The following is a 21,260-nucleotide window of genomic DNA, read 5'->3' as shown; positions in this document are numbered from 1 at the left end:
TTTCAAGTCAATTTAATAAATTTAGCTGCATATTGATAAGTGTTCAATAACAAAAATTAAAGACGAATTTGTGAAAGATATTATCTTTTAAATTTTAATTGTTTACAAATGTTTATAAAATATCATTACCCTGCAATTCTACACTATTTATGCACAATTAGTTATGAATTTACAAAAGAATTTACTTAAATAAATCATCAAACTTATCTAAAGAGTTTCCGAGTTTTGGCTCTTCTGCCGCATCATCCAACAAATTAAATAGTGTTGTAGTTCTTACAAGTTAATAAAATAATGCCTTCCAGATTGATTGAAGAACGCTTTTGTATGCAAGGCCAGAAGCAACAGTGCAAATACAATTTTCACTAGTAGAAAGGCCCGAAGAACTTTCGGTGATTAATAATTGAGCTTTCGCTGACCGCGTTGAATTTAGAATTTTCATTCAACCATTCGTTTGCATTAGGTATGCGTAGAGTGTTTGCAGACTGCAGACTCGACACATCCTGCGCGCATTTGACACGACCCGATCACATAATATTCCCGTGTGCATTGCACACAACATTACACACTCGTAAACAGAAATACGTAAACAGCGCTGTTTTATATTAGATGAATGCAAATTTCACTAGTCAACACGCCGGCGCAACTAGAATGTGCATACATAAAATACATAACCACACGTTACATCAGCTAACGTTATACACCCTATAACTGTATATATTATTTCCATATCTAAATCATGTATTGATTTGCCCAAATTACACGAATTGATACGAATAAATAAGCCTAGGCGATTTGCGCGTAAAGCTCAAAACAGCGAGTCAACAAGCGTAACGAATAACGAACTTACGCGATGCCAAATTCACAAAACGCACACTCTGCACCACATATTCACAGGGCCATACATGCGAGCGGCGTAATCCCGCATTTGTTGGACCATCCGAATGGCGACCGCGTATTATTCATTTACGAAAAGCGCTGAATAACAAAGACGCACGCGCGCTCGCACGTCCACGAGTAAGTGCACAACTTTAACTTTATGTTATGATATTATTTGAGCAATGCTCGTTTTCATCCTTTTATCGCCGTGCATTTTTCATATTCCGCCATGAACTAGCGCCGAGATTTTAGTCGCACAGCCATTGTTACAACACCGAACTGAAATGATCGCATAAATTCATAAATTCGCTGAGCAAACAAATACATTGCATACAATTGCATGCGCATACAAAACTTTTTTATTCTAAATAGTAGGTAATATTTGCGTGGTAAATATTTCCTCATAAAATTAGATTTCAAACAAAAAATGCAAGCATTTCGAAACTGTGACAACTTCTCTTCGTGAGACTCGATTGCGATGAACGGATTTTATCAGTTTGTTCGCATCAGACGTTACAGTTATTATCGACGGTTACTCTACGACTGTAACACATACGTAATATCGTGTCCGAGTAATCAAACGCTTTGCAAATGTAGCAGGCGCGATGACTTTCTTTGATTTTAACGTTTTCAATAAAGCCGGATTTGTTAGATGGTCATCGTTAATGAACCGTTACTATGGATAGACACAAATTGAATCTGCGTAAAGAAGTTTATGTCATTCGATATGTGTCATTTATTCAATCAGTCACCCACCTGCTAAACCAATTTATTTTACTTAAAAATACTATTTTTCAAACCAATTATAAAATAAAATATAAATACAATTAAATATTTCAAAATGCTGTATGATACATTATCTCTACTGAAAATAACTGTCAAAGCTTATCGGGTTTTTGTTTATCGTTGCGGCGAATAAATATATTGCATGGTAAATGCTCGAATATGTATAGAGATAGATCCAAAAGCGCATGGCAATAAACTAAACATTGGTTGATGGAGCTGCGGCTGCGCATACAATTTGTTGTAATGAAATCTGCAACTAACTGGAACCGAATCCCAAAGTAGGTACTAACCGTATCGCATAAATCTGTTTTCGAAATATGTTCGCTGTGCGCTGTGTTCGCGTTAGAAATGCGCGTGCATTTGCATAACATCGGCGCGACAGGAAAGATGTTTCGAAAATTCGTCAGGATATGCAAAAATTTATGATGCGCACGTAACGTGCGTTTCAAGTACGAAACCGCATAAAGTGTAAATAAATTAGTTTGTTGCAAACGCGAATGTTTCATAAACATGAGCTACTTCAAAGTGATCACTTCTATTTCGCATATGCACTCTTTTCAACTCTCTTACACAACGTTTACGTACTTTGCGGGAATACAAAATTCGATAATTAACTTTAATTATAATAATAACAATCTGAAGCTTCACAAGAATACGAATATGTATTTCCATGTTCGTAAAGTATGATAATAAAGCTATGTTTAATAGACGAAAGCGCAACCTATAATTATATGCACTTGGTGTGTTATGTCGTGGGATGAACGAGAAACGTTGCGCAAACTAAAGTGATAAATAAAACGAGTAATAAGTAAATTTCGGCGTGATTCATACTTGATGGCTACGACAAGCAGTCATTATACAATCAGCATCTTCACAATTAAAACGGCGAATCAAACCTAATCGCATATTATGACGTATCAAAGAAGTAAATGGATAATCGCATCACCATTTACTCAATTGTATGTTATTAGTCGACTTAAATAGTCGAGGAATGTATTCTGAGCTCGCATCGTCGAAGGTCCACCGTAGACAAGAACATAATGGTATGTCCAGCGAGTACATCGAAGAACAGAATGAAACAAACGCAAGCGCATATATAGTCGTTCTCGAGTTTGTAAGTAAGAAGAGAGCAAGAAGGTACAGGCAGGCGAAGAGGATCGAGAGGCGCTTCTCGCTTTTTTTTCAGTCGGGTGGCGTACGCATGCATAACATCAATGGAATGCACCTAACAGTCTGGCCGGTATTTTTTACCGGCTGATCGGGGCCTCGTGAGGTCAGCAGCGGTGGGTAAAAAGGAGATACCCCAAAACGCTCGCGCAGACGCAACCTTTTCGGAGGCGAACCGGACCGGACGCCCCGAAAGTTAAATGACCGAAAGACCCTGCGCTCGAACGCATCGTTTGATGGTAACCGTGTGAGTGTCCGCCGAATGTGAGAAGCATTCTTTTAATAATGCGCCAGCAGATGCAATTCGCAAGCCCAATAAACAGCAAAGAGTAACAAGGAACTGCATTCCACAAAAATAAGAAATTTCATGGTCACTTCAAAATACATCTTAATAAGTAGTCAATTTTCAAAAATGAATTCGACAAAAGTTTGTAACTTAATCAAAAAAACCTTCAAACTCCAAGCGCGGATGATGTATGATCACGTTAATTCGATTGTAATTTAATTTTTCATTGTAAAAACACACACTACCACCAAGCCGAAAATTACTTATCGGATTAAAATGTTTCGGCACCTTTTCTCGCTCGCCCGACCTTTGCGTGACCTACCACCCATTACACCCACATTTTAGAGGGTGGATATACAGCTACACACACATATACATACAATTTCTGTTTGCAGTTCCGTTTGAATTGTGCGACCACATTGAGACTTAATGACGCCGCCAGCAGCGGCCGCACCGAAAACCAAACCGAGCGAATAAATTTTATTAATCCGCTTGCTGCTGGCGCCACTCCCCGCCCCTAACTCGGAGTACTAGTAGTAGAAACGTTCGCAACACACCACCACACATCTAACAGATAAATAATGTCTCGTACTCGTTCCGGCGCACGTCGTCTCGTTATAACAAAACACATTTCGCTTATGATTTATAAACGCACAACGATTTTTTTTTGTTGCGCGCGAACGCGCGAAATATATCGCGCCATTGTAAATTGGCCATAGGCATACATGCCTAGTGACGGCGGTGGTTCATCCGATACCGGAACCGGGGAATGGAGCGCGAGCGCAGAGTGAAAAATGATGATTACGAAGATAAGTATCGTGCAGTGGAGTAGAGGAGAGTGTTTCTGTGTATGCGCGCGCGCCCGAGATGATTAGAAGCTTATTCTGGCTGATCAAAAAGAAGCGCATCTCGGGGGTCTAAAAGGACTAACGAAGGAAATACTGTGCACCAGTCGCGTATGACGCTAGGTGCTTATATACTATATATTCACTTTTTTTACGTTCTTTTTATACCGACCTTCATTAACACCTTTTCAAATCTTGGAGGATTTAAATATTTTCCAACAGTATTTTAAGCATAGTTAAATTTGTCTGTGGGAGAAAATTGTTGACAATAATCTTAAAATCGGTTCGTTAATTCACACCTCTTCCACTCTTCCAGCGCCCACATATCCTATAAAGTTTATTGCACATGCGCATTATGTCTTCACTTTACCCATACCCGGGCATATCACACATCAATCAATATTATATACACAGCATGAAAGTTCACGTTACCTAATTTAGCGTAAATTGACACGTTGTACCTACATAAATTTCAGAAAGCGTAAATTAAACCAAATGATAAATTTAGGTACTTTTTTTAATTTCAACCACTTTCGCAATAATGTTTGACCACATGTGCGACGTAATCAAATATCGAAATTAAATACTTTCAAGCCAATTACTCGATTAATTACCATATCTCACGTTATTTGATAGCTCTTGTCGAACATGGAGTACCAAACATGGAGTAAAGCGATACACACACAGGCATCTATCCTGCCCAATTCTCTATTCTCTCCTAGTTAGAAATTTTGCCGATGGCGAATCGTGTCTCCTTCGAATCCATGAGTGAGTCTTCGCCTTCGCGCAGCGCTAGACGGAAACGAGCGGCTCTCACACTTCGCTGGGTTAACGGACGCCGATGAATAGTTTCGTTAGTAGATGAAAGAGAAATAAAAACACAACCATTACGAAATTGTATTCGTGGGCGGGCGGTCGGCCGTAGAGAGAAGTTATGTTTCGGTGTCTCTCACCTTTCGGAGGCGCTCCGGGTTAACGCCAAGTGGCGCGACGTGTGAGTATGAATGCGTGTGTGTATTTAAATAAACTATAACTTATTAGGAGATCGATCTTAACCAACAGCGCCGAGCCGAGTACACAAGAGACGCCGCGCGCTCACTGCGTAAATAAATATTGTTGAATCCTCGTACAACTGGCAACCACGTTGGTTGATGCTTACGAAGAAAACACACGATCACCATGGCATACAATGGCGGTAATGATTACAGTCTGATATGTTGCTAAACACGAGCGCTGCGTCATTTGGTGTTTGTTATGTTTACAATACACCTCGCTCAGTTTCGACTGAAGATGAAAATATGCAAAGGGTATTTAATGTTGATCTCTAAGTTGGGCGCTTCTGACTGATGTGGTGTTTATATTGGTTGAGGTTGAGATGTAATGCGAACGCTGGTGCGTTTTGTTTGAATGTTTATCAAACAATCACTTCTCATGGTGTTTATTTATATTTCAATTGTGCACAGCGGGGCGTGCGAGGACGATCGCAAGTAACTAGGTGAGTAAAATAATTGAGTAATCGCGTTTCTGATAATACGTTTATTTGGGTTAGTGCAGCGTTGTGCTGCGGTAATCGATACCGCTGTAACTCGCCTGTCTCGGCGCGGCTGGTGTAAATATTTAATTTTTACGTGTAACTGTATACCATAGAGTTTAATTAGCCTATTGAGGAAACGTCACGTAGCAAATTGCTCAACTTGCACAAAAAATATTCCAGGACACTTAGCATTAATTATTTTTACAAGAAATTGTTCACTCTTAATTTATATATGGAATTATTTATTTTGTTTTATCCAATTCAACTGATTTACCTATTTGTTTAAAAAAATACGCAATATGTTGGTTGTTTCAAGAGCATCCTCTGTTCAATGTCAATCGTTTCTAATAGTTGATTAATAAAAATGTTATGCTCCGTACTGGAACACGATGGGGCTTTTTTTATTTATAGTTTTAATTTATTACTAAAGAGCCAAATTAATTATTTTAATCTAAAATCAATTTACTAATAAATGCTGAATGTAAATATAAAGAAGTTATAAACTAATTTTGTTCTTTTCGTTAGTTACCGCTGTAATTCTGTATAATATTTTGTATTAAAATCTGATCAACTAAATCACTTCGCTGTGAAATCTGTCTTTAAGAGAAATTGAAAGACGAAAAAAATTCGGAGTTATTAATTCAAAATAATTGAGGTGATGGACTTATCCTTGACACAAACAAGTGGTTACTTTATTGCGACGACGAGTCAGCATGAATTGAACCCTTAATAAAATGCAAATTCTTTTATGATAAATTAGCATGCATCACTGCGCGATGAGCAATGTCACATTGCATAATGTATTGACTTAGTGATTTATGTATTTTGTATAATGATCTGACAAAATCGCTCCAATAGCGCATTAATATAAACGATACAACTAAAATATAAAACTGTGATTTTAACGTGTGATACTCCTGCATTCTCACACTTTCAGGAATGTTATTGCTTGAATTATTACGAAAAGCTGTGAATTATGAATTTTTACCGAACTTAATCTCCAAAAAACATCAACAACAAAACATACAACGTAGAAATTGGTGCGACCCATAACGGTAAACGCTTTTCGGTCATTGTAATAAATTCGTTGTACGCTTTTCCTTTTTCGTACGAGATCACATTTAAATAAACGCTAAACGCAGATAGTGGACAAGATCTCTTTGTCGAAAACACATTAAGCATTTTTCGAGTCGTCGCCGTCGATGTCATTATATATTGTACACAAACCGTATGAATTCGGCATTTCCTTGACGGCTCACAACAGGCAGCCCAACTACCTGGCGCCTTGTGAACTTTCGAACTGAAACTATTATGAATAGACGCCACCAACCTGTCACATTTTCATACCCGCACGCACTCATCATGCAAACTATACACATGCATGCTTATCGAAAAAAATCTACGTTATATAAAAAAAAAAAAACAAATAAAGCCGCCATGATAGCAAACACACACTAGGATAATCAGTCAAAATATAAAAAAACTTTAAAAATACCAAAAGAAACTTAGCAATACTCGTACGTTTAAAGCGTTGTCGATACACATGTAAATTTTGCCTTTTAGACATGAACATAATATGCTTGTGATTATACAGCTTTTTTTTTTAATATTTAAGTTTGGTGTTCGTTGGCAACAAAAACTTGTTTTATTGCGTTTACGCCAATATCACTTTGTTTGACAAAGTGCACTTGTCCCAATCTACTGGAAACATGATAACATATCATTTATCGACATGAGAGAATTATAAAACTCCTAAAAATAAATCAATTTATTTTTTATTACATTTAAACATTATGTTGATAAACATGAGATTTTTTTGCTCCGTAAATCATTTCTCACGTATCAGATGATTTTTTTTAAATTTTACCTTCGTTTAATGCTAATTTATGGCCGAATTCAATCTTTAAACGCATATATTCGACGAATTTATTACACTATAACGTATTGGTTGCGCAAACCATCCCACGCATGCTATTTTTAATGACTCCGTCACAAATAACGAGCCATGAAAAAGCAACAACCCTGCGTCCGCAGTTTACTAACACACAGAGTAAATCAGAGAGGACACACTCCTAGATGTATGCGTATTTCGGGAATAAATAAAACTGATAATGTCCTGAGAGCATTAAGTGGTTGAATTTCTAGGCATGATTGGTAACTACATTAAAAAAGGCAAAAAGCAAACAAACAAAAGAAATTAATTCATTCGTTGGAACGAGCACTCATTATGTACGCCTTTGTCTGTTTCAACGTTCTTAGATTTTTTCCGCATTCGCGTCCCCGATTCCTTTCATCCGGGGTGGAAATGCAAAGAATAAACTAGACGATGATGTCATTTCCACAATGGCGGCAATCCTAGAGAAGTTGGATTATTTATCAAATCCACCGAAACTGCCGGACGGTCCTTTGTGCAAATTCTTCCACTTGTTAATTCACCAAATGAATTTATCGTTGCGGAAGAGTGGAATGCAATCCAATGCGCCACTACTACCCCAAAAATGTAAGACCTCAGCACATCGCACAAGGAGTTTGACATAATTTCCTCAAGCGAAACGTGTGCTACAAGTTAGGCGGCTGCTACCGACGAAGAAAACGCCTCGATGACTAGAGCACGCCGAGCACGACGCTTATTAAATCTCGCTGGGGACAATTATTCTTCGAGTGAGCTTTTTCGCCTCCAGATAGTTGTTTCCGCGATAAACGTGAGTTAGAGACTTCGTAAACGTCGTTGGAAATCCGATCGGAAAGAAAATAGACAGATCGAAAAATAAGGCGCGACGTTGTAATGCCAATTGTCTTTTTGCAATGGTTCGACAAACTCAAAACTTCCAACACACTTTCAAGAAACTTTCAGGGCACAAAACGCTAAAATTTCAACTCCACGTTTATTAAAATGAATACGAGTATATCTAGTATACGAAAAAATAAAAATTTAATTTTTCCAGTAGGTATTGTAATATCCTGGCGTTAACCAAACACGCGCGTACGCTGCAATTTTCCTTAATTTCAATAAATTAAAAACTAAGCCGGCGTTCTCGAACCTTTATGCACAGAGTTGACTATGAAATACGTTATTTTCCTCGGCTGTATTAAATTTATGACGTTAAATGGCTAACAAAAGAAAGGAAGAGGATGTGCGCGCATGTTATGTACGTTGGCGGACAGATGTTCCCGCCAGCTTTTCGTTGCACCGAGCGGAACACAACGCGCCCCGTTTTCCCCATGAATGTGTAGATTGTGTCTATGTGTGTCTACAATGCGCAAGCCGCTGGTGAAATCTAGCTAGGTGTTAAGGGCGGGTGTCGCCTCGGCGTGCAAGGTGCGTGAACGAGGAACGTGACACAATCTATTCGTGCCTCGCGGGGGTTGGACCTGTTCGTACGCGAGAAAGTGTGTTGTCTCCAGCGCACTTCATCGACATCCGGTGAGCTGCACTCAACCACCCCACGCTGCCGCCAAACACGGGATTACGTAATCCCCAAATTCTATTTTTCGGCGAGGCGTCGAAGAACAAAGTTTAATTGTGCAATTTAAGTTAAAACACAGTTTCAAGATGTTTGGAATACAAGAATATGATTACAGAGACACATATTTCAACCATTTTTTTGAATTAGATAGCAGTCCTCTAAATGCATTGCAAATTTGATCGATGGGGCAACGGTATAATTGATGGGTTGATGGATGACTGAATCAATCATACTGACAATCTTGAGTTGATTAAAATTGCACAATTGGAGGCTACTATTATGAAAAAGATGTATGACCATCTTTGACCAGAAAATGCGAACCATTAGTTTTCAAAGAGCACTTCCCATTTTGTTACCTCTATGCGAATAATTAGTTTTTAGTCAGATATACAACTTGAGGTGTCGTAATTCCTAAAAACTATTTTGCGAGAATGTTAATTGCAACATTCAAAGAAGATCCCTTTTGTACCGTGAGTATTGTCTTCTTTTGCATATTCAGCAAAATTAACAAAGCAACTTCGACGCGGCTGTGCATGCTGAGTGTTAGTGCAAACACCGGCCTCCGTGCAGCAAATTGCCGCGCCGACATCGCTCATATTTGCCGTTCGTGTCACAATGTGTTGCCGTGCATTTTGCTGCAGATAACAAACTATAAATGAGAAAGACTGCCATAGTCTCAACATGCGTTAGTAACCCAACAGAACAAGTGCGTCTTATTACACTTGAACACAACATAGAACGCTGAAAGGTGTCGAAGTACCCATACTCGCAATATTTGTAAAGGGACAGATAATTACTAGTCGCGGTGAGATGCATATTAGGTGCAAAATGATGAGAATTAGCACGTCTTGATGAAGATTCCCATCACACCAATGTTAAAACTCAGATGTACCAAGAGTTTCTATTACACATTATAATTAACATCTTAATGCAATGCATTAATTATGTTTATTACCATTAACCGACTATATCCAGCGGCTGAGAATTAAGTTTTAATAAAGCTGTAGCAATTAACTTTACGATAGGATAAATCCTTCTTTAATACGAAACCGGGTGGTATACTTCTCAATTAGACAATGAGAAAAAGCGCCGTAAAAAAACGATCCCTAAGATGGTAAGTACAAACGTGTTTTCGCTTCTTAATTTCGAGATGGCAGGCATGCACTATTATACAATAAAACGTACGTTCGCACCGCTGCCACCACCGCAGCTCGGTCAAAAGTTGCGCCACGCAGTGCGCCATAACTATTTATGCATATCTCGAAGAAATCTAAATATAAATGTCTTTTATAGCCGAAGCTGCACAGTGGTCGGTCGCATGCCAGCGCCGACATCCCCGATGAAGTAAAATGAACGAAAGCAAAACTTTGTTGCAGGTATAATCATCGACACACGAAAAGCGCCTTCTTTTATGTACCTTACTCCTGAAGAAGTGAATGTAGTACATAAGGACAGCTCATCTTCACCTAGAGGTATATGTTATGGTATGCGAGGTAAGACATCGTTAGACACCGATAGTCTGAAGAGGGTGGTAGCTGTCGCCCTTTTTGCCACCAAAGGCGTACGTGGAATGTGAGTTTTGCGCTCGGCTTACTTTGACTACGAATTTACAACACGAGTCTCTGTTTCTTTGAAGGTATTTGAAATTGTTTTATCTCGTTTGCAACTCGATGCGATTGATGCGGACAGCTTGCATTGAATAAACATTGAAAAAGGGCTTTCATTCATACTTTGAAACCGGCGAGTACTTATCTATAAAACGAAACGACAGAGAAACAGGCAGTAACTCTTTCAGCCTAGTTTCACTTTTTTTCTGAGTGCGGCAGGTGAAGTGATTTAAAAAAAATGAATAGCATCAGTTTTGCCTTAAACGGAGTGGTAGAGTTGATCGAAATTACGATGATAAACGATGTTACACAATTGTACAAAACAAACTTTTCTTGCCAAACGAGTGTCAGTAACGGATTTACGTCTCCCCATTGAGTACATAAGCATGATGGACAATTTAATGCTTAGATTTTGTAAAAAAAAAACCTACCCGCAATTTTCAATGAAAGAAAATGTATCTAGTCTATTGAATGTTGTACGTACATGGTCCGTGTTGCGGATATGAATGAAAACCACTATATGCATTATAATCTCGGGATGTAGATAAACTGCGCTCGTAAAATTCATAAAAATATAAAAACGGATCAGTACTGAAATTGTTTTTCGACATAAAGTCAATACTTTATTTCAAATCTGTGCAAACTGTATAACATGTCCTCGTATATAGACAAAGTAGTTTCATTTCAAATTTCAATAATTAATGAGCACAACAAAACAGCGCAATCATTAATAAAGCAACTACAGGTAAATTAAACGCAATTTTGCACACAACTGTCAACCAAGTAATAAATAAACTATGCGCATCACAATTACGTATGCAGATTGAAATTCACTTACTAATTCAATGCAAATAAATTATAACTGAAACAGTAGATAATGGTCACATTTGACTAGTTTTTCGTTTATCAATTACCATGAAAATTGAAAACATAACAAGTTTCGCTTGACGATAGCCTTGTCGTGAATACGAATAACGAAAATAAAATTATAATTGTTAATTGATAACTAAATAGGTAACCTAACCAAACCTAACCTAACTGTATTCTGCCATTATTGCCAAATCCAAATGCGAAGAGATTATGTCAAAACAATTTGTACTTTGTAATAAAATCTTGTCATCAGTAGAACAAATCTTTAATATTTTTTTAAAATTTTTTTTTAGGAAATAAAAACAATATTCTTGTTATAAATTGCATCGACGCGACTATATAGATATTCTCATAATAGGTGTTTGTATTTTCAATTTTAATTAATTCTCATAATGTGTTAGTGAATCTCGTGATGTATAAATAACATCCACGTGCACCCAGGGGTAAATTATAATTACCAACCGAAAAAATGCGTCAAACAGGAAACGCGCACCAGCGACATATCATCCGCGGGCGGCGCACAACAATCCACTTAGCGGTGCGACCTCGTTAGCTCATTCGGCGCGAAGGGCGCATCGTAGAATGGAATATAAACAATTTGACCCAGTTATATGTTACGATCTCTCAGATATAATAAAATTCACCCTCGCGTAACATCCGCGTGCATAATTTTTCCCGCTTCCGGACGCCCGTTTGTATCGTATCTATGCTAACTAAACATGTCCTTAGCCCGACGACACACGCCGAACCGACCCTTTCAATTACAGATGTATTACATTAAGATAATATCCATCTGCATGCTCTCAGCATGCTAACCAGCGCAAATTGTTATGAGTGAAAGCATTGTGCGGAAACCACGATAAAGTTGAAATCTCCGCAATGCCGCAACTCATAATAAATAATAAAGTAAACTAATTTATTTAATTTTTGTTCCGAACAACACAACCAATTAAAATTTTTGCAGATAACGTGATAAAAATTACAGAGGTTGAAAATTACAGTTATGTATATCCTAGCAAAGATTGGGTCGATAAGAGAAATAGAACAAAAAAATCGTCCCCCTCGCAAACAACCCGATAGAAAATATCAGCGTACACGAAACATTCGCGTGTGAAAAATCCATTTCTGAAATTTGTATTATACTTTCGCGCATGTTTTCTTTGCAGCCAATAATTTCATTTAAAACACTGCATGTACAATGGGACCCTGGTACTGTATTTATGTGCGGTGACCCGTTGTCGTAGAGTGTACGCTATAGTGCCGGAAAATTCCGACTTAATTGCTCGTCAATAAACATATTTAATTGGGCTGCACCACTCGAATATGTAAATGCAATTCCAGGAGGGCTGGAGCACCACTACGCGTCATTTTCACAACAATTCTCTATGGCAAATGAGCATCGAGCGCGCTATTAATTCATAATAAATGAACGCACACCCTGTACACATATGCCCGCGAATGAAGCGGCGGTGACGACGACTACCGCCGCCAAAGTGCGGGAAATCGCGTCGCGGCCCCCGGGGCGCGTCTCTGACGTTGTTTGTGTTCTCATAGGCAGCGACGGACGCGTACAATGGTGTGCAGTGCTAATTCAACAAACATAGCAACAACGCGACACATGCATACATTACTACGCCAGCTCGCGCGTTCGCGAATAGATTTACATCAATTACGTCGAGCGTGCGCGTGCACACATACACATGTATACGTACACGCCATCAAACGTGCTGAACGCCGACACCTAGGATGCAATTTATGCGATAGAATTCTCATTAACCTAGTCGAATTTGTAACAAGTGTATTGAAGACGAGCAAATTAACTAAACGTAACATACACTATGTTTTAACTAACATATTGTGAGATTTTCGCACTGTTTTGAATGATTTAATTACAAGAAAATTGACAAAGTTCTAAAGTAGCTGATATGTTGAAGTTTTAAAATCAATTTCATTAATTTAAAGTTAAAGCTTGCCACATTTTTGAGTAAACTTGTCAGTCGTTGAATGGCGTTCCAGTTTTTTGCTCAATTTAAATTAAAACGAACATGTTTAATTTAGAAAAAATCTAAGGTGTCATTTGAAACGCAAATAACGTGCTCAAATATGTACCTTCCGTCAAATATCTATTTACCTTTTATCATAATTGACTGTAACATCAGCAAATTGCCAAACAATTTCGAACACGCACTAAACAGAACATCTAACAAGTGCTCGCTTATCAATGTTTTCAATGTAAAACACACGTTAAAGTTTCGAAATCGAAACATAATCCGAACATACATCAATACATTTACACGCTGATAGATAAGGGAGTTTGAAGTGTGTAGCAGTGCCATTTGTTTATCAAACAAAAGTGATGCCTTTGTTTCCTGCACGTAACGAATGCACTTGATTCTCACCTTTAGGTCCAGCGGATCGCTGCATCGGTATATTCCTCGAGTGAAAGAACGCTTTTACATTATCACAACTATTCGTCGGATGGCTATCGCTAATCGTCCTTTTTGCACGACTGTCGACGTTCCGACAATAAACAAAACACACGCTCAGCGTAAGCAGCAAGCACGTTGCGTTAAACCGGCAAGGAGTCTTCATGATTGGAATTTGTTCGAATACTTATTGAAAATGTAACTGCTACGCGTCTCGAATGTCGACACGGAGAGAATAAAAGAGGCGCGATTCCCAATATCGACAAAGTACCTGCGCGCCGAAACTGAGACGCGAATAAATAAATAATGAGCAAGCGTGTGTCCAGACGCGACGTGCGAATATGCGATGCACACACACGAGGTAGCACGGAGACGATCAGCAGCGCACCGATACGGACACGACCATCGCACGATGCCGACTGACGCGACCGGTGCGGGCGATTGCTGTCGCGATGCGTGCGGCAATGTGCTCTATCGCGCGGATCGCCACCACCGACCGCGCGGTCTACGGGCAGAAGCAACCGATCGCATAACTTGGCACTAGCGGCCTCACCTGAACTTACAGCGAAGTATCCATGGAAGTATTTCAAGATTTTCATTTATACTGCGCTTCGTATAGGCAGCCAGTTATACAGTATACTTTGCCATTGAGAGTAAGGAAATGAAAATGTTCTCTTAAAATGTAAAAATTCTCGATAACATCATATACTCGTAAAGTTAATTAATAGTTATTTAAAAATAAAAGATTTATAATACATATTGATTTCTCCATCAATACTTCATGCATTAAATCTATCCATTAATTGCAATACATATAAACCTAGCATATCTAGGCCATATCAAACTACCATATCTCTAGCTTAATAAAAATTTTGTTGTATTTAGTAATCTACCCTTTTCGGCGCATGAGTATATGTATTTTGTAAATACAATTAGATATACATATTCAATATCCGTATGAAGAAGCAGAAAAAGGGAAATATCAAAATCAAGAAATTGATTTTACTTGAAAACCTCTATGAACATGAGTTAAAAATAATTATTATTTTGTCATAAATGTACTTACTTTCCATCCCAATAGCAGTAATTATTTATTCCACTTGAAAGCATCAGGCAACCATGATTACACCAAAACTATAAGACTAATATAGAAGACTTTGAATGACAAATTATATACGTATCTTTACATCAAACTTGTGATTCAATAGTTTCCGGACATGTAGGGTCCACCAAAAAAGGAACGATTTACATTGTTAAATAAAATAAAGCGCCTGTACGTTTGGTAGCAGGAATCAGTTACAACAAGGGTCCATGAATTATATTAAAAGTGGCGCTAGAGGGGGGAAGTTATAAGAATGGTTATAGCTTTTAAAATGTCAAATGATGAATAAAAATGTTTGATTCACATTTAAGTTGAATTTTATTTATTTTATAATTAAATGCATCAAATAAGTTTCAAAAAAGACTTGACTTCTTAAAAAATTAAATATCAATAGTTTTTGTTAATTTTGTAGTTTTTTTTTTCCTTTTTAGTTTGCGTTTTCATTTGAAAAAGACAAATTACAAGAGCACTCAGCATTTTGCCATCCCACATTAATTGTATGTATCTTTAAATGGTCTTGTTTTCAGAATTTAAAATTACACATGTATACCACACTAATTACCGTGTTACCTATCCGTTATAATCGTCAAACCGGATACGTCGACGATTGTGTCTCAATACACATTGTTTACACGAAAGTTGCAGTCACAGCTCAAATTGTTAAAGTTATCTTTGTGTTTACTTGATTTTCTCTGTTTCGCCATCGTTATTTTAATTCATTCTTCAGGTCGTCGGTTGAATTTAATTGTATGTATGATTTACTGAAGCAAATTGGTTGATGTTTAAATGAGAAGAGTGTGATAAGAGTCATCCAATTGTGTGTTCGAAGAGATAGGCACAAGTTTCAAACCTTTATCACAGGATATTAAATATTAAACAAAAATCGTCGGATGAATATAGCTCGAGCTTAGAGCATGCCGTACATGCTGAAAGTTCAATCACATAAATAAATATAAATAGTTTTGTTATGCAATTCGCGCCACAGACAATTGCGGCAATTATCATTAAGAATAATAGATTAATAATAATAATAGTAACGCTTTGTACTATGCAGTTAATTTTCCATACTATGTTGCCTTCCGTGTTCTTTGCTACGTGCACATTTTTTTTAGTCATGTGATGGCTACAATTTAGAAAATTAAGCGATCGATAAAGATAAACTGAGAAACACATCGTTTTCATTGTTGTTGAATACTCCGGAAAACGAAGAAACTTGACAAAACTGAAACTAACACTACGTCTTACAATAAAGCATATTAACGAAATAAAAAAAAAGCGATTTGTTAAAAATTAACAATATTCAAACGGAAACAAGTTTTATCAAGTCTATCAAATATGAATTGAATTTAATCTCAAGCTCTCGGGCATTCCTGTTTCATTCCAACATCACTGTTTGAATTGACGAATGTAATTATACTTGACCGAATAAAAATATAGCCTGTCATGTAGTTCTGAACGAAAGTCACACTTTAAAACCTCCCCCTATTGTGCATCATGTCCGCGAACTGATTACCAGTTTTGATTTCTCCATTTCCTTCTCGTTCACCTCGTTTTAATAGTCCTATTTTTACATACGCTAAGATTATATCCCACCCTTATGTACAAGGGAACATAGAACGACTGCCACCTCCAAACGGGCGTTCCTCGCCCACTCAAATCTCCCAAATGAAGGCGACGAGACGCGGCTCGCCGCGCATTTCATTTTGTGCCGTATTATCATCAATCATTAATAATAATTGATAAAAATTTAACTATCATATCATATTTCTAAGATTGGAAATATATCACAGTCGTGTATAACAGAATACTCTTAGCGTTCAACAGCTGTAACTGCAACGCGCTTTTCGTTTAGTTTTCATGCTCGTCTCATCCCCATTATTCGTTAAATAAGTGTTTCTCCTTTCATTTTATTATTCTACTTTTTATAGTATTTGTTGCTTAAATAGTTTCGCCCGTCATCAGATCCCTCAGGCCCGTCGCAACTACTACCGTCGCGACGGCACTCGCATTGATTTCCGTCTAGTGTTTCAATATAAAAGAGGACGCGTTTATGAATAAGCTCTAATTCGTGTCAGCATTGTACGCTAGCCGAACGCAGTTGTTAGGTTCGTCTCAAATTCGGGATAGCAAAATATCATTATTATTAGAAATGAAATTGTTTGTTCACTAGGTTTTCGTTTGTTTCATATTATTCGTTATGTACGATATGATTGATCTCATTAAATTGTCTAGTGGTGCGTCCAGATTCAGCACAATCAGAGTTCAGCTCCCGCCAAAAATACGCGCACCACCGATAATGACATTGTGTATTTCATTCGTGTGCTTTGTGTGAAGTCGAAATCATATTAGAAAGTAAACCATATGACATAGTTGAAGTAATAATAGATACAAACAGTTATTATTCCTTCTGTAGTTGCTTAAAATAACTTGCTACTAACTTAAGCGACTCTAAGTCGCCTACAATTATACTTCATGAAAATGTCCAACTATTTAATATATTATTATCATTAGGTTATATTTGCTGATAAACAATGAATGCAAGTCTAATCCAGGACGTGTGGCGTTACCTTTTGAAAACGGTATTTTGTTGTTCTGATTTCTTTACATCGCGGCAAATCTGAACCTTAATGTACATGTGTGTGATTGCTGTATCGGAAACGTCCCATAATTGGAAAGATGCAAATTTATTTCAAAGTTTTAGTTCTGTCCTGGATAAAGCATCTACTAAAAAGGTAAGTAGTTCTGGGTGTCGGTCTTACTTGATTTGTATTTGAGGGGGTAAATTGTGAATGGCGTATTAGGGGAAAATTTGCCTAATTTTCCCACCAGTCGTCGCGACCGCCACCACCACCGCCGGAACTGCCGTAGTTTCCACCGTAACCTCCTCCACCACCGCCGTAAAAACCTACAATGAGACGAAAAATATACGCAATTAATATTACGTTGGAACAATAATTCAAGTGATGAATTTCATATACGAGTATTGAAAAAATGTATGAAATTAGTAAATATAATATTTATTTAAATTTTACGTAACTTACTGACGATACCCTCGAGGCGTTTAACTCAAAACAAAAATGTAATTCAATCACGTAAAATTTAAATAAATATAATATAAACAATGGGTTATACATTCAACAAAGAAAATAAATGAAATTAAGAAAATATATTTCAGTTGTGCTTACCGCCACCGCCATATCCATTGTTCCCACCGTATCCGCCACTGCCGCCGCTGCGTTGACGTTGGCCGCTGCCCGAGCCAGAACCAGAGCCGCCCGACGTTTGACGGTAATCGCGAGCGCCAAAACCGCCGCCGCCAAAGCGTCCTTTGCCCGTGCGTCGACCCGAGCCGCCGCAACGACCATCCGCTGCGACGCCTTCCAGCCACGAGGGAATGTCCTGTTTCGCTTCGATAAGAAGATCCAACATTGATGATGCCAAGTTGCGATTGCGGTCGTTAAAGAATGATGTAGCCAAACCTAGATAGCACAGATACATGTCAGAAAAACAGCAACAACAATCTCTAAAGAGTTGAACTTGTGTTGTAACGTACCTAGGTTACCCATACGACCGGTACGTCCAATACGATGCACGTATTCTTCGACGTCAGAGGGTAAATCAAAATTGATAACGTGTTTAACGTGAGGAATGTCCAAACCACGAGCAGCTACAGCTGTAGCAACCAAAATCGGAGTTCGCCCCGATCTAAAATCACAATGTTATTTGCAACTATTGCATACAATTTGTTTATTGGAATAATTACCGGAATTGTCTCAGAGCATCTTCACGCTCGCGTTGAGTACGATCACCATGAATGGAAGTGACCGGATATCCGTCATTGTGCAAGAACTCTTCGAGCTGATCAGCACCCTTCTTCGTCTCAACGAAAACGAGCGTTAGACTCTCCGCCGACGGTTGTGTAAGATCGGCAGCATTGAGTAAATCAAGAAGGAACGAACGCTTGTCGTGCTCCTCCACCCAGACCACCTTTTGGGTGATGTTCTCCGAGGTGCTGCCCACGCGGCCGACAGCCAAGAAAATATAGTTGTCGAGGAAGTCCCTCGCCAGCAGCTGAATGGGCGACGGGAAGGTCGCAGAAAACATGAGGGTTTGACGATCACCGGTGCGCGGCATAGAGTCCTTCTCTAGGATGCTACGAATCTGGGGCTCGAAACCCATGTCCAACATACGATCGGCTTCGTCAAGGACGAGGAAACGGCAATGGTCAAGACCAATCTTGCCGCGCTCGATCATGTCCAACAAGCGGCCTGGAGTCGCCACCAGTAAGTGACATCCACGGTCCAAATCTTTCATCTGATCAACGAGATTCGATCCACCGTACCTTAAGTAGACAAACAAAATATTTTTAATTATTATAAAATATATAGTTGTTTGCAACAATGTAACAGTTTTGGTACTTACACAACGCATGGTCGTACGCGAGAACGATAAGCAAACTTTTTGCTTTCATCATAGATCTGAGTGGCAAGTTCTCGAGTAGGAGCGAGAACCAAGCCAAGCGGATACTGCTTCCTGCGGTAACTGCGAGCTTGCGAGATGTTTGGAGGTCCATTCTCGTACATCTGGTTGAGGATCGGCACAAGGAACGCGGCAGTTTTGCCAGATCCAGTCTGAGCACATGCCATCAAATCACGCCTACCGAGGATGATCGGAATTGCATACTTCTGCACTGGAGTCGGAGCATCATAACGAGCCGACGCAATGTTCTGGCTTATAATCTCTGTCAGCTGTACTTCTTCAAACTGAAAACGCAAGCAAAACGTTAGTAACTAAAGTACTTTTTTGCGAAAGTTTACTTACAGATGAGATGTGATGCGGGACTTGATCACCAGTCGCCTCAACTGGGATATCCTCGTATTTGCTAAAATTGATTCCTGTGTTGCCCGTGCCAAAGAGCTCGAGCTCGAGGCGCTCGTCACGCTGCAGTGGGACGGTCCAATCGGCATCGTTGCGACGCCCGCCGCCAGCACTCTCATTCCAGCGGCTATTGCCGGAGCCGCCACGACTGTCGTTGTTACCATCGCTCCAGCGTTCGCCACCCTTCGACGGCGGATCCTGCCAGCGATCATTACGCGGCGCGTCACGCTCGCGATCGGAGAAACGGCTACCGCCCCGGCTCCAGCTATCGCGTTCGCCAGAATCACCGTTCTGGTAATCGCGCCGATTGCGCGTATTGAAACTGGAGAAGTCGCCTTGACGTGAGTCTCGAGTTTGTCCACCGCCGCCGCTACCGCGGCTATATCCGCGACTACCACCGCCGCGAGACTCTCCGCGTTCGCGAGAATCACGAGAATCGGGCGTGCTGGGCCCAGCGGGTTTGTTGCGTAAGTGGGGTGGGATGTACCTGCCGCCGCTGCTACCGCCGCGGCCCTGCAAGTCCAGACCAGCAAACTGCAAAAAGAAACATGATGCATTATTCATCTAATGCAGGTGATTCAGACGCTAACAATGGCTGCATAGCTCAACTTGCAACAGCGTGCGATGGCGAAATGTTGCGCCGACATTGATGCATGACCGCACCGTGAGCATTCCACGCGCGTCAAAGTCGCCGCGGTTAATTTTACAAATTTCCCAAAATCGCACACGTCGTGTTGAACTTGAAATGTTCGGATCGATAATGAAACAGCCGGACGGTCGGCAAGCGCCGACCTCCATTATTCGGGCTTCCGGGTCGGCAAAACGTGGAGCGGCGCGTTGCGCACACACAGCGAATACTTGGCACTCGCGCACTCACACATCCGCGCTGCCGCGCTCGGAAAGCGTAGTAGCATGACATGAAAATTAATGCGAATAAAACACAAAGTACTCACCTGCTGCTCTAGACCTGATCCATTTTGATTGGGTGCATTACTCATATTACTACAAATCAGTACGTTGATTAGAAGTTCTTATTGTTAAGGTCTCCTAATCTAAAAGTATCCAGAGTCTTTGGCAAAAGCACAAAAGGCGTCGATTCTGCGGCACTCCGCTCCACACAACTGGCTACTGCGTTATGCGACTGCGCGTAATGTCTTCGTTCTCCGCCGCTCGGCTGCTCGGACTTGCGCAGGTTCACGATTTTCCTCTACGGTTAGTACGCACTCTCAACACTAGGGGAATTTCAAGATGAATAATCGAATGTAACGAAGAATTTAGGAAAGATTAAATGCGATTAATGACATTTATTTGATTAACACACCCAGTGTCACTGTCAGGCCTGTGTAGTGAAGCGACAGCCATTCACGTACACAATGCCAATTTGAAAACAATTGCTGTATTTCTTGTCTGCTTTTC

General features: G+C 39.5%; 2 protein-coding genes across 2 annotated transcripts in view; both read right to left on the bottom strand.

Annotated features, from left to right (window-relative positions):
* Positions 1–14,314, bottom strand: part of dally (division abnormally delayed protein) — a 61,422-nt gene extending 47,108 nt beyond the window's left edge. Inside the window, exon 1 of the mRNA XM_065307015.1 lies at positions 13,838–14,314. Within this exon, the coding sequence (XP_065163087.1) occupies positions 13,838–14,030 (193 nt within the window). The 5' untranslated portion in view covers positions 14,031–14,314. The remainder of the gene's footprint in view (positions 1–13,837) is intronic.
* Positions 14,315–15,271: 957 nt separating this feature from the next.
* bel (ATP-dependent RNA helicase bel) lies at positions 15,272–21,144 on the bottom strand. The gene is made up of 7 exons (XM_065307086.1): positions 20,798–21,144; positions 19,788–20,378; positions 19,389–19,729; positions 18,730–19,308; positions 18,520–18,671; positions 18,152–18,445; positions 15,272–17,871 (listed from the first exon to the last, which is right to left on the bottom strand). Exons 1-7 carry the CDS (start codon positions 20,840–20,842, stop codon positions 17,780–17,782), a joined length of 2,094 nt encoding a protein of 697 aa, XP_065163158.1. The 5' UTR covers positions 20,843–21,144; the 3' UTR covers positions 15,272–17,779.
* Between the last annotated feature and the right edge of the window lie 116 nt (positions 21,145–21,260).

This window comes from Atheta coriaria, unplaced genomic scaffold, assembly GCF_025399875.1.
Source record: "Atheta coriaria isolate IRGN ID8LTWV9N9 unplaced genomic scaffold, Caltech_Dcor_3.1 hic_scaffold_7_pilon, whole genome shotgun sequence".
NCBI classification, from domain to species: Eukaryota; Metazoa; Arthropoda; class Insecta; order Coleoptera; family Staphylinidae; genus Dalotia; species Dalotia coriaria.
This window is presented reverse-complemented; position numbering and strand designations above follow the sequence as displayed.

Bases quoted from the DNA above. Each gene is read 5' to 3' on its own strand.
- bel (XM_065307086.1), bottom strand. From the start codon at position 20,842: ATGAGTAATGCACCCAATCAAAATGGATCAGGTCTAGAGCAGCAG. The intron at 19,730-19,787 runs GTAAGTAAACTT...TTGCGTTTTCAG, and splicing joins TCCCGCATCACATCTCATCT to TTTGAAGAAGTACAGCTGAC. The intron at 17,872-18,151 runs GTAAGCACAACT...GTCTCATTGTAG, and splicing joins CAATGGATATGGCGGTGGCG to GTTTTTACGGCGGTGGTGGA.